The sequence below is a fragment of the Bombina bombina genome, chromosome 4, assembly GCF_027579735.1.
Source record: "Bombina bombina isolate aBomBom1 chromosome 4, aBomBom1.pri, whole genome shotgun sequence".
NCBI lineage: Eukaryota > Metazoa > Chordata > Amphibia > Anura > Bombinatoridae > Bombina > Bombina bombina.
Genome location: NC_069502.1, coordinates 739,528,835 through 739,542,343, shown reverse-complemented (window position 1 = coordinate 739,542,343; position 13,509 = coordinate 739,528,835). Strand labels below are relative to the sequence as shown.

The 13,509-nt window shown below is 41.3% G+C and overlaps 1 protein-coding gene across 5 annotated transcripts in view; it reads left to right on the top strand.

Annotated features, from left to right (window-relative positions):
• Positions 1-13,509, top strand: part of SCAF8 (SR-related CTD associated factor 8) — a 579,788-nt gene that overhangs the window by 219,172 nt on the left and 347,107 nt on the right. For all 5 annotated transcript variants that reach the window (XR_008402065.1, XR_008402066.1, XM_053710977.1 and 2 more), the window contains 2 exons: positions 34-114; positions 12,614-12,841. Coding sequence is in view for 3 of the 5 variants with exons in the window: in XM_053710977.1 (XP_053566952.1) it covers positions 34-114; positions 12,614-12,841 (309 nt within the window). In the remaining 2 variants the exon portion in view is untranslated. The remainder of the gene's footprint in view (positions 1-33; positions 115-12,613; positions 12,842-13,509) is intronic.

Here is a 13,509-nt window from a genome sequence, read left to right as displayed (position 1 = left end):
TTCTAAGTCACCTGTCTCTGTTAATTATTATAGGTTTTATTCCGCCTCCTGTTCCACCACCAACCATCCCTCCTCCTGCTATAAACTCTGCTCTTCCAACATCTCTTCCAACAGGTAAGAGACATAACAAATCCTATCCTAAAGGAACAGTATACGCCAATTTTAATGTAATAGCCACTACTATAAAGAACAATATGCACCGATGCTGATCTAAAAATCCATTATAAAACCTTTTAAAAGCTTAGAAGCTCATAGTTTAGCACTGTTGATGAGGTTAGGCTGGGACACCCAGTGGAAGGGGCTGGGAAATCAGGAAGAGCAGACACTCCCTCCCTTCCCTGCATATGAATAGACAGATAACATAAAAGAGCAGCAGGACTATGTAGACCTAGGTCTACAGCTGATATTTTGGGGCTTGGTTAGAAGTCTAAAAATCAGCACAAAGTTATTAAAAATAATCAAAACAATACATTTTTACAAAAACACTCCCAGATGGGCTATTTAAATGAATCATCTACAAATCATTTAATGCAAAGAAAAATCTAATGTACAATGTCCCTTTTAATAAGGAAGTTTAGCTTACATGACCTTAAAAGATGAGAGATTTTTTTTAAATTGAATGCTCAGATTTTCAGTATTTTATAAACTAGCTGTTTTATATGCTTTGGCCAGCTTTCTGCACTTGTGTTTTTTTAGGAAAGTAAATTTGAAATATTTATTTATGCATGCATATTATATATTAGCAACTAAAAGTGAAATTAAACTCAAACATCACATTCACCAAGACACACCCTTTGAAAAGATTCTTCATGTTTATCATATTTATTTTGATGTGGATAATTTAACATTTTATGGAAAGTGTAGTTTTCACTTTTCAGCAAACGCATGATATAAAGACAATGCAATAGCACTTAGTCTGAACTTCAAAAGAGTAGTAAAATTTTTTCTGACAAATTTCAAAGTAATGACTATTTCCACGCCCCCCCCTGTATTATGTCACCAGCCAATCACAAATGTATATTCTTGCACATAATTTTTGCACATGCTCAGTGGGAGCTGGTGACTCAAAACATGTAAATATATAAAGACTGTGCACATTTTGTTAATGGAAGTAAATTGGAGAGTTGTTTAAAATTGCATGCTCTATCTGAATCATGAAAGTTTAATTTTGACTTGAGTGTCCCTTTAACCCCTTAAGGACCAAGGACGTACAGGGTACGTCCTACAAAAACTGTCACTTAATGACCAAGGACATACCCTGTACGTCCTCACGGTTTTAAAGTGCTGGGAGCGATAATAGGCATCCGATGCACAGAGATCCACTCTGTGGCCTTCTCTGCATTTGCCAGATATGGTGCCGATCGTTGGTGGGTGGGAGCCATAGCAGGGAGGCGGGTGGGCGACCCATCCGTGCATATCTGTATCCTGTCCCCTCTATGATTACTGGAGTGTGCGTGCGCTCGCACGCTACATTCAGTAACATAACGAGTCAAAGAAGGGAGAGAGAGGGGGGAAAAAAATGGGAAGGAAGCTGTGAGGGGGAGGGTGGGCAGCTACACTACAGAAATTGGGGTTTTTATTTTTTAAAACAAAAAGGGCAAATTTTGTAGTAAATGGGTACTTGCAGACAGCTGCCAGTACCTAAGATGGTGGCCAATAGGTTGAGAGGGGGGGAAGGCTTAGACAGCTGTTTGGGGGGATCAGGGGGATCATACACTAAAGATAAGATATAAAAAAAACTTTATTTTTATACTGGCAGACTTTCTGCCAGTACTTAAGATGGCGGTGAAAATTGTAAGATGAGGGAGGGAAGAGAGCTGTTTGAGGGGGTCAGGGAGGGATCAGGGAGTGCAATGTTTCAGATGGGAGGCTGATCTCTACACTAAAGCTAAATTTAACCCTACAAGCTACCGATTTGACCCCTTTAACTACTGGGCATAATACAAGTGTGGTGCGCAGCCGCATTTAGAAGCCTTCTAATTACCAAAAAGCAATGCCAAAGCCATATATGTCTGCTACTTCTGAACAAAGGGGTTCCCAGAGAAGCATTTACAACCATTTGTGCCATAATTACACCAGCTGTTTGTAAATAATTTCAGTGAGAAACCTAAAGTTAGTGAAAAAGTTAAAGGGACACTGTACCCAATTTTTTTCTTTTGTGATTCAGATAGAGCATGACATTTAAAGCAACTTTCTAATTTACTCCTATTATCAAATTTTCTTCATTCTCTTGGAATCTTTATTTGAAATGCAAGAATGTAAGTTTAGATGCCGGCCCATTTTTGGTGAACAACCTGGGTTGTCCTTGCTGATTGGTGGATACATTCATCCACCAATAAAAAAGTGCTGTCCAGAGTCCTGAACTAAAAAAAAAAGAGCTTAGATGCCTTTTTTTTTTTTTTTTTTAAGATAGCAAGAGAACGAAGAAAATTTGATGATAGGAGTAAATTAGAAAGTTGCTTAGAATTGCATGCTCTATCTGAATCATGAAAGTTTAATTTTGACTTGAGTGTCCCTTTAACCCCTTAAGGACCAAGGACGTACAGGGTACGTCCTACAAAAACTGTCACTTAATGACCAAGGACATACCCTGTACGTCCTCACGGTTTTAAAGTGCTGGGAGCGATAATAGGCATCCTGCAATAAATTTTAGGTATCCGATGCACAGAGATCCACTCTGTGGCCTTCTCTGCATTTGCCAGATATGGTGCCGATCGTTGGTGGGTGGCAGCCATAGCAGGGAGGCGGGTGGGCGACCCATCCGTGCATATCTGTATCCTGTCCCCTCTATGATTACTGGAGTGTGCGTGCGCTCGCACGCTACATTCAGCAACATAACGAGTCAAAGAAGGGAGAGAGAGGGGGGAAAAAAATGGGAAGGAATCTGTGAGGGGGAGGGTGGGCAGCTACACTACAGAAATTGGGGGTTTTATTTTTTAAAACAAAAAGGGCAAATTTTGTAGTAAATGGGTACTTGCAGACAGCTGCCAGTACCTAAGATGGTGGCCAATAGGTTGAGAGGGGGAAGGCTTAGACAGCTGTTTGGGGGGATCAGGGGGATCATACACTAAAGATAAGATATAAAAAAAACTTTATTTTTATACTGGCAGACTTTCTGCCAGTACTTAAGATGGCGGTGAAAATTGTAAGATGAGGGAGGGAAGAGAGCTGTTTGAGGGGGTCAGGGAGGGATCAGGGAGTGCAATGTGTCAGATGGGAGGCTGATCTCTACACTAAAGCTAAATTTAACCCTACAAGCTACCGATTTGACCCCTTTAACTACTGGGCATAATACAAGTGTGGTGCGCAGCCGCATTTAGAAGCCTTCTAATTACCAAAAAGCAATGCCAAAGCCATATATGTCTGCTACTTCTGAACAAAGGGGTTCCCAGAGAAGCATTTACAACCATTTGTGCCATAATTACACAAGCTGTTTGTAAATAATTTCAGTGAGAAACCTAAAGTTAGTGAAAAAGTTAACGGGACACTGTACCCAATTTTTTTCTTTTGTGATTCAGATAGAGCATGACATTTAAAGCAACTTTCTAATTTACTCCTATTATCAAATTTTCTTCATTCTCTTGGAATCTTTATTTGAAATGCAAGAATGTAAGTTTAGATGCCGGCCCATTTTTGGTGAACAACCTGGGTTGTCCTTGCTGATTGGTGGATACATTCATCCACCAATAAAAAAGTGCTGTCCAGAGTCCTGAACTAAAAAAAAAAGAGCTTAGATGCCTTTTTTTTTTTTTTTTTTTTAAGATAGCAAGAGAACGAAGAAAATTTGATGATAGGAGTAAATTAGAAAGTTGCTTAGAATTGCATGCTCTATCTGAATCATGAAAGTTTAATTTTGACTTGAGTGTCCCTTTAACCCCTTAAGGACCAAGGACGTACAGGGTACGTCCTACAAAAACTGTCACTTAATGACCAAGGACATACCCTGTACGTCCTCCACGGTTTTAAAGTGCTGGGAGCGATAATAGGCATCCTGCAATAAATTTTAGGTATCCGATGCACAGAGATCCACTCTGTGGCCTTCTCTGCATTTGCCAGATATGGTGCCGATCGTTGGTGGGTGGCAGCCATAGCAGGGAGGCGGGGTGGGCGACCCATCCGTGCATATCTGTATCCTGTCCCCTCTATGATTACTGGAGTGTGCGTGCGCTCGCACGCTACATTCAGCAACATAACGAGTCAAAGAAGGGAGAGAGAGGGGGGGAAAAAAATGGGAAGGAATCTGTGAGGGGGAGGGTGGGCAGCTACACTACAGAAATTGGGGGTTTTATTTTTTAAAACAAAAAGGGCAAATTTTGTAGTAAATGGGTACTTGCAGACAGCTGCCAGTACCTAAGATGGTGGCCAATAGGTTGAGAGGGGGAAGGCTTAGACAGCTGTTTGGGGGGATCAGGGGGATCATACACTAAAGATAAGATATAAAAAAAACTTTATTTTTATACTGGCAGACTTTCTGCCAGTACTTAAGATGGCGGTGAAAATTGTAAGATGAGGGAGGGAAGAGAGCTGTTTGAGGGGGTCAGGGAGGGATCAGGGAGTGCAATGTGTCAGATGGGAGGCTGATCTCTACACTAAAGCTAAATTTAACCCTACAAGCTACCGATTTGACCCCTTTAACTACTGGGCATAATACAAGTGTGGTGCGCAGCCGCATTTAGAAGCCTTCTAATTACCAAAAAGCAATGCCAAAGCCATATATGTCTGCTACTTCTGAACAAAGGGGTTCCCAGAGAAGCATTTACAACCATTTGTGCCATAATTACACAAGCTGTTTGTAAATAATTTCAGTGAGAAACCTAAAGTTAGTGAAAAAGTTAACGGGACACTGTACCCAATTTTTTCTTTTGTGATTCAGATAGAGCATGACATTTAAAGCAACTTTCTAATTTACTCCTATTATCAAATTTTCTTCATTCTCTTGGAATCTTTATTTGAAATGCAAGAATGTAAGTTTAGATGCCGGCCCATTTTTGGTGAACAACCTGGGTTGTCCTTGCTGATTGGTGGATACATTCATCCACCAATAAAAAAGTGCTGTCCAGAGTCCTGAACTAAAAAAAAAAGAGCTTAGATGCCTTTTTTTTTTTTTTTTTTTTTAAGATAGCAAGAGAACGAAGAAAATTTGATGATAGGAGTAAATTAGAAAGTTGCTTAGAATTGCATGCTCTATCTGAATCATGAAAGTTTAATTTTGACTTGAGTGTCCCTTTAACCCCTTAAGGACCAAGGACGTACAGGGTACGTCCTACAAAAACTGTCACTTAATGACCAAGGACATACCCTGTACGTCCTCACGGTTTTAAAGTGCTGGGAGCGATAATAGGCATCCTGCAATAAATTTTAGGTATCCGATGCACAGAGATCCACTCTGTGGCCTTCTCTGCATTTGCCAGATATGGTGCCGATCGTTGGTGGGTGGCAGCCATAGCAGGGAGGCGGGTGGGGCGACCCATCCGTGCATATCTGTATCCTGTCCCCTCTATGATTACTGGAGTGTGCGTGCGCTCGCACGCTACATTCAGCAACATAACGAGTCAAAGAAGGGAGAGAGAGGGGGGAAAAAAATGGGAAGGAATCTGTGAGGGGGAGGGTGGGCAGCTACACTACAGAAATTGGGGGTTTTATTTTTTAAAACAAAAGGGCAAATTTTGTAGTAAATGGGTACTTGCAGACAGCTGCCAGTACCTAAGATGGTGGCCAATAGGTTGAGAGGGGGAAGGCTTAGACAGCTGTTTGGGGGGGATCAGGGGGGATCATACACTAAAGATAAGATATAAAAAAAACTTTATTTTTATACTGGCAGACTTTCTGCCAGTACTTAAGATGGCGGTGAAAATTGTAAGATGAGGGAGGGAAGAGAGCTGTTTGAGGGGGTCAGGGAGGGATCAGGGAGTGCAATGTGTCAGATGGGAGGCTGATCTCTACACTAAAGCTAAATTTAACCCTACAAGCTACCGATTTGACCCCTTTAACTACTGGGCATAATACAAGTGTGGTGCGCAGCCGCATTTAGAAGCCTTCTAATTACCAAAAAGCAATGCCAAAGCCATATATGTCTGCTACTTCTGAACAAAGGGGTTCCCAGAGAAGCATTTACAACCATTTGTGCCATAATTACACAAGCTGTTTGTAAATAATTTCAGTGAGAAACCTAAAGTTAGTGAAAAAGTTAACGGGACACTGTACCCAATTTTTTTCTTTTGTGATTCAGATAGAGCATGACATTTAAAGCAACTTTCTAATTTACTCCTATTATCAAATTTTCTTCATTCTCTTGGAATCTTTATTTGAAATGCAAGAATGTAAGTTTAGATGCCGGCCCATTTTTGGTGAACAACCTGGGTTGTCCTTGCTGATTGGTGGATACATTCATCCACCAATAAAAAAGTGCTGTCCAGAGTCCTGAACTAAAAAAAAAAGAGCTTAGATGCCTTTTTTTTTTTTTTAAGATAGCAAGAGAACGAAGAAAATTTGATGATAGGAGTAAATTAGAAAGTTGCTTAGAATTGCATGCTCTATCTGAATCATGAAAGAAAAAAATTTGGGTTCAGTGTCCCTTTAACAATTTTTTTTTATTTGGTCGCATTTGGCGGCATAAAATATACCAAAATAGACCTAGATCAATACTTTGGATTGTCAACTAAAAAAAAATATATACATGTGATGGGTTATTCATGGATTCCTGACAGTTACAATGTAACTATCGATAATTTTGAGAGCAAAAAATGGTTTGGAAATAGCAAAGTGCTACTTGTACTTATTGCCCTATATTTCTTACCTACGATATGGTGAGTCCACAACATCATCAATTACTGTTGGGAATATCACTCCTGGCCAGCAGGAGGAGGCAAAGAGCACCACAGCCAAGCTGTTAAGTATCACTCCCCTTATCACAAACCCCAATCATTCTCTTTGCCTTCGGTGAAGTTTTGATGTCTGAAGAAATTGTATTTATTTCACTTCAATCAAGATTTCATTATTTTAGAACATAGTAGGTTACTCTGTTCCTTCCCATTTTCAAGGATTTGGTGTAGCCGTATTCCACATTAGTCTCTTTAGTAAGGGCAGTGGTGGCTTTAAAGCAGTTTGAAACTTGTAAGGTGGGCCTTGCTGCGTTTTCCTAACATTTTGCTGCCCTGGTATAGAAAGTCAGAGTTGGCTGCTCTGTTCTTTCTCTATAACAGGTCTCTTTGAGGAACTGTGTCCTCTCATACCTTGTGGACTGTCTACATGCCGGACAGCAAGTTCAGCAGGTAAGTGCTTTTTCTTCCAGGTGGGAAGATTATGCACTAAGAGGGATCAAGAGATTCCTGGTTCAGTCCCAGGTATCCCCTTTTAATTGCCCTGCATTTTTCAATGGGACTTAATTTTTCCTGGGGTCAGGATTTACTAAAAGGCATGAGGTAGGCACTATTTAGCATGTGTGAGACAGTTTAACCAGAGAAGGGTTAATACTATTATTCTGGGCTTTGTTTATTTTAGGATGGCAATAATAGAAGGTATTTTTATTATGATCCTAGAGGACTCTGCAATGGGGATTGCTGTGTGTCAGTCACATTATTACGATGCGTAACTTTCTCCCGCACTGTGTGCTCAGGGGGAGGCACCTTCTCTATGCCTCTAAGGGAGGAACTTGGTGTCGCGCCTTCCTGTGGCGCAGCGAAGTCTGTGTTTCTAGCAGCGCTCTGAAGTGTGGAGCAACGTATAAGCAGTTACGGCAGTCCGGCTCTAGGAGTAGTCGATTCCGTTATTTGTCTGTCACTGGCTCCAGGAAGCTAGGCGCCTCGGTCAAGTCTGAGGTGTGGAGTTGCATAGTCTCTGTCTAAACCACTTTTGCTCTGTGAGAATAATAATTAAAATTAAAGAATTTATTATTATAATTTAATTTCCATTTTTGGAATTGGTGTTTGTTAGTGTGAGACATAGTTATCCGTGACCATGTCTGATTTGGAGCAGGAGTCTGCTCAACTGAATTCATGTATCTTACGTCTTAAAGCACAAATTGCTTCCCCCATGCAGTTCTGTTCCTCATGTGTTAAGAAAACGTTGCAAAAGTAAGATAAGTTTTATGGTACTGAGCCCAAAGTCTCTCAGGAAGATGCTGTTCAGGTCTTACCACAGCCCTCTATTGCAACTTCCCAAGCCTCAATGGCTTCACATGCAGTGCCCTGCGGTTCCTCTATATCTCCTGGGGGAGTATATCTAAAAGCAGAAATTGCTGCCCAGGTTTCTTCAGCAGTATCTGTGGCTTTAGCTTCCTCTCCAATATTAAAGGGGAAGAGCAAGAGGAAACTTACAGATTCAGAGAGCAAGGTTTCTGACTCCAGCAATGCTTCTCAAATGGTTCTTCCTCTTAAATCTGGTGAGGAGGATTCTTTGGGAACTTCTGAAAGGGAAATCTCAGACTTGGACAGTGTAATTTTTTTCATCTGACGCTGAGGTGGTATCCTTCAGATTCAAACTTGAACACCTCAGGGTACTGTTAAAGGAGGTTTTGGCTACTTTGGATGACTCATAGACACCTGTAGTTGTCCACCCTAAGAAATCTAGTAAACTTAATAGTTACTTTGATGTTTCTTCTTCTATGGAGGTTTTTCCTGTGCCAGACCGTGCCATAGAGATTATTACACAGAAATGGGAGAAGCCGGAGGTATCCTTTTCCCCGTCTCCTATTTTCAAGAATATGTTTCCGGTTGCAGATTCTATTAAGGAAACATGGCACACTGTACCTAAGGTAGAAGGAGCTAATTCTACCTTGGCTAAGAGAACTACTATTCCCATAGAAGATGTATGAAAATATATGTTCACCTAGGTCTCCAATGGCAACCTGCGGTGTGTATTGCCACAGTGACAAGTGCTGCATCCTATTGGTTTGATGCCTTGTCTGATTCTCTCCAGGTGGAAACTCCTTTGGATGAGATCCGAAACAGGATTAGGGCTCTTAAACTAGCCAATTCCTTTATTTTGGATGCTATATTGCAGGTTGTTCGACTGGGAGCAAAAACTTCTAGTTTCGCTGTTCTTGCTCGACGGGCATTGTGGTTAAAATCTTGGTCTGCGGATGTTTCCTCTAAGGTCAAGCTTTTGGCGATTCCTTACAAGGGCAAGACCTTGTTTGGACCTGGTCTGGCAGAAATAATTTCTGATAATATGGGTGGGAAAGGGTCTTTCCTACCACAGGATAAAAAGAATAGACCTAAGGGACGTCAGAGTAATTTACGTTCCTTTCGTAGCTTCAGAGGAAAGTCTTCCTCTTCTTCTTCCAAGCAGGAACAGTCCAGGTCTGCTTGGAAACCCAATCAGTCTTAGAACTAGGTGAAGCAGTCTAAGAAACCCTCAGCTGAGTCCAAATCAGCATGAAGGGTTTGCCCCCTATCCTGAATTGAATCAGGTGGGGGCAGACTTTCTCAGTTTTCTCAAGCTTGTATACGGGATGTCCCAGATCCCTGGGCTGTAGGCATAGTATCTCAGAGGTACACCTCTCAAGATTGTCTGTAAACAAGACAAAAAAAAGAGGCATTCTTAAAATGTTTTCAGGATCTTTCGTACCTTGGAGTGATAGTTCCAGTTCTGACAGAGGAACAGGGTCTAGGTTTCTACTAAAGTCTGTTCGTGATTCCCAAAAAGGAGGGATGTTTCCGGCCTATTCTAGATCTAAATTGTCTAAACAAGTTTTTTAGAGTACCGTCCTTCAAGATGGAGTCTATTACGTTCCATCCTTCCCTTAGTGCAAGAAGGTCAGTTCATGACGACCATAGACCTGAAGGATGCGTACCTTCATGTTCCCATTCACAGAGATCATCACAAATTTCTGAGATTTGCTTTTCTGGACAAACACTTTCATTTTGTGGCTCTTCCATTTGGCTTTGCCACAGCTCCCAGAATCTTCTCAAAAGTTCTGGAGGCTCTTTTGAATAAGCAAAATCTCACACAGAGATCTTGTTGTCTTTTCTACGATCCCATGGATGGGAAGTGTATCTGGAAAAGAGTTCCCTTGTTCCAGCTACAAGGGTAGTTTTCTTAGGGACTATAATAGATTCCCTATCAATGAAAATATTTCTGACGGAGGTCAGAAAAGCCAAGATTCTTTCCTCTTGCCGCTCTCTTCAGTCTACTGTTCGGCCATCAGTGGCTCAATGTATGGAGGTAATTGGTCTGATGGTTGCTGCCATGGACATCATTCCCTTTGCTCGATTCCATTTGAGAGCTCTGCAGTTATGCATGCTCAGGCAATGGAACGGGTACTATGCGGATCTGTCTCAGAGGATAGATCTAGATCAGTCGACAAGAGATTCTCTTCCGTGGGGGTGGTCTCTGTAGCATCTGTCTCAGGGCACATGCTTCCGGAGACCTTCCTTGTGTGATTGTGATCACAGACGCCAGCCTGTGGGGCTGAGGAGCAGTGTGGGAATCGTTAAGGGCGCAGGGACTCTGGACTCGGGAGGAGTCAGCTCTCCCAATAAACAGCGATTTTCAATGCTCGGATGGCTTGACCTCAGCTGTCCTTAGCCCGGTTTATCAGATTACAGTCAGTCAACAAAACCTCAGTGGCTTACATCAACCACCAGGGAGGAACTCTGAGTTCCTTAGCCATGAAAGAGGTGGCTCGGATTATTCAGTGTGCGGAAACTCACAACTGCTGGACAACTGGGAAGCGGATTTCCTAAACAGACTTTTCATCCCGCGGAGTGGGAACTCCATCCAGAGGTGTTCTCCAGCTTAACCCACAAATGGGGGGGGGGGGTGCCGGAGTTGAATCTGATGGCGTCTCGGCAGAACGCCAAGCTTATAAGGTACGGTTCAAGGTCAAGGGATCCACAGGCTGCTCTGATAGATGCTCTGGCGGTTCCTTGGAACTACAGGCTGGCATACCAGTTTCCTTTGTTTGCTCTCCTTCTGCAAGTCATTGCTCGGATCAAGGAAGAGAGAGCGTCTGTGATTCTAATAGCACCTGTGTGGCCTTGCAGGATATGGTATGCGGATCTAGTGGAGATGTCATCTCTCCCACTTTGGAAATTGCCTCTGAGGAAGGACCACCTACTTCTGGGTCCCTTCCTTCATCCAAATCTCGTTTCTCTAAAGCTGTCTGCTTGGAGATTGAACGCTTAGTTCTGTCTTAGCGTGGGTTTTCTGAGTCGGTCATTGAGACCATGATTCAGGCGCGTAAGCCTGTTACTAGAAAGATTTACCATAAGATATGGCGTAAATTTCTTTATTGGTGTGAATACAAGGGCTACTATTGGAGTAGGGTCAGGATTACTAGGATTTTGTCTTTTTTTCCAGGAAGGTCTGGAAAAAGGTTTGTCAGTCAGTACCCTGAAGGGTCAGATTTCTGCTCTTTCTGTCTTATTAAATATTTGTCTGGCAGATGTGCAATTTTTTTGTCAGAATCAGGCCTGTGTTTAAGTCAGTTGCTCCTCCTTGGAGCCTTAATCTTGTTCTTAAGGTTTTGTAGCAGGCTCCATTTGAGCCAATGCATTCCATAGATATTTAGTTATCTTGGAAGGTTTTGTTTCTTATGGCTATCTCTTCTGCTCTGAGTGTTTCGGAACCCTCATCTTTGCAGTGTGATTCGCTGTATCTTATTTTTCATGCAGATAAGGTGGTTCTTCGTACTAAGTTTTGTTTCCTTCCTAAAGTTGTTTCGGATAGAAATATTAATCAGGAAATTGTTGTTCCTTCTCTATGTCCTAATCCTTCTTCTCATACGGAACGCTTGTTGCACAACTTGGATGTGGTGCTTGCTCTAAAATTTTACCTTCAGACGACTTAGGATTTTTGCCAGTCTTCTGCCATATTTGTTTGTTTCTCTGGGAAACGCAAAGGTCAGAAAGCTACTGCAACTTCTCTTTCTCTCTGTTTGAGAAGTTGAATTCGTTTGGCTTATGACACTGCTGGGCAGCAGCCTCCTGAGAGGATTACTGCTCATTCCACTAGGGCTGTCTCTTCTTCTTGGGCTTTAAAAAAAATGAAGCTTCTGTGGAACAGATTTGCAAGGCTGCAACTTGGTCTTCTCTGCATACTTTTTCTAAATTTTCTAAATTTTATACTTTTGCCTCTTCTGAGGCTTCTTTTGGGAGAAAGGTTCTTTAAGCGGTGGTGCCTTCTGTTTAGGTTACCTGTCTTGTCCCTCCCTAATTATCTGTGTGTCCTAGCTTGGGTATTGGTTCCCAACACTAATTGATGATGCTGTGGACTCACCATATCTTAGGAAAGAAAACTAAATTTATGCTTACCTGATAAATTTCTTTCTTTACGGATATGGTGAGTCCATGGCCCGCCCTTTATTTTAAGACATTTATTTTTAACTTTTACCTCAGGCACCTCTACACCTTGTGTTATTAACTTTTTCTTCATTTTCCTTCGGTCGAATGACTGGGGATTGTGTTGTGGGAAGGGAAGTGACTCCTAACAGCGTCGCTGTGGTGCTCTTTGCCTCCTACTGCTGGCCAAGAGTGATATTCCCAACAGTAATTAATGATTTCGTGGACTCACCGTAACTGGAAAGAAAGAAATTTATCAGGTAAGCATCATTTTTTTTAAATGTGAGCACAAATATGAGGGTATAAAATAAATACATTTATATGTTTTGCAGCTTTACTTCCACCTCGACTTCCAATACCACCTCCTGATACTATGAAAGATGTTCCATTTGGTGGTCTTATATTACCTGTTGCCTCAGTTCCTAGCACTCAGTCTACTACAACTATGTCTACATCATCCGTTTTTAACTCTGCTTCAAGTAGTCAAGCAGAGCAGGAAGAAAAAAGGTCACAGACATTAGATCAACAGACATCAGCCAATGAAAGGACAGCAGCACATGGTAATTAAAAAAAAATATATATATAAATAATATATGCTTGTTCCAGTCACCCTTGAGAACATAGGGGCCGATTATGTAAAGTTCATCGGTTCTGACGTGGTTTTTCACACCAACCTTTGCAGGGTCTGCTCTGGTGGAATTATCTTAAAGGAGCAGTAGCTGTGAGTGGTGAGGTCTCCTATAGAAAGTAATGGAGCTTGCTGGAAAGGGAAAATTCACTGTGTAGGTTGAAGTTGGCAGTAAGCAGGGGCGCGCTTATAAAAATTATATCCTGCAATAAAAAATAACATTGCGTTGCTTTCTGCATATAGCATCTTACAATCGCTTATTTTTATATTCATGTGTTTTTCTAATAGAGTATTTAATATTTTGTGTATTTTTCAATAAAAATAAAAATATAATTATATTTGGATTTGAGAGACTATTTCACGAACGCCCATTGTGTAGCCTATTTTTGAAAAAAACAATTATTATGCTTGATATTTTGTACTTATAAATACAAATTTCAATGTGTTTTTTGCACATCCAGTGTACTTAAATAACAATTTACACTGTGCATATTTAATATTATTTACTCCTGTGTAATTTGCATACAAATTTTACATGTTTGATAAAATACGATTTCTCCTACATTGGTGTATCCGGTCCACGGCTTCATCCTTACTTGT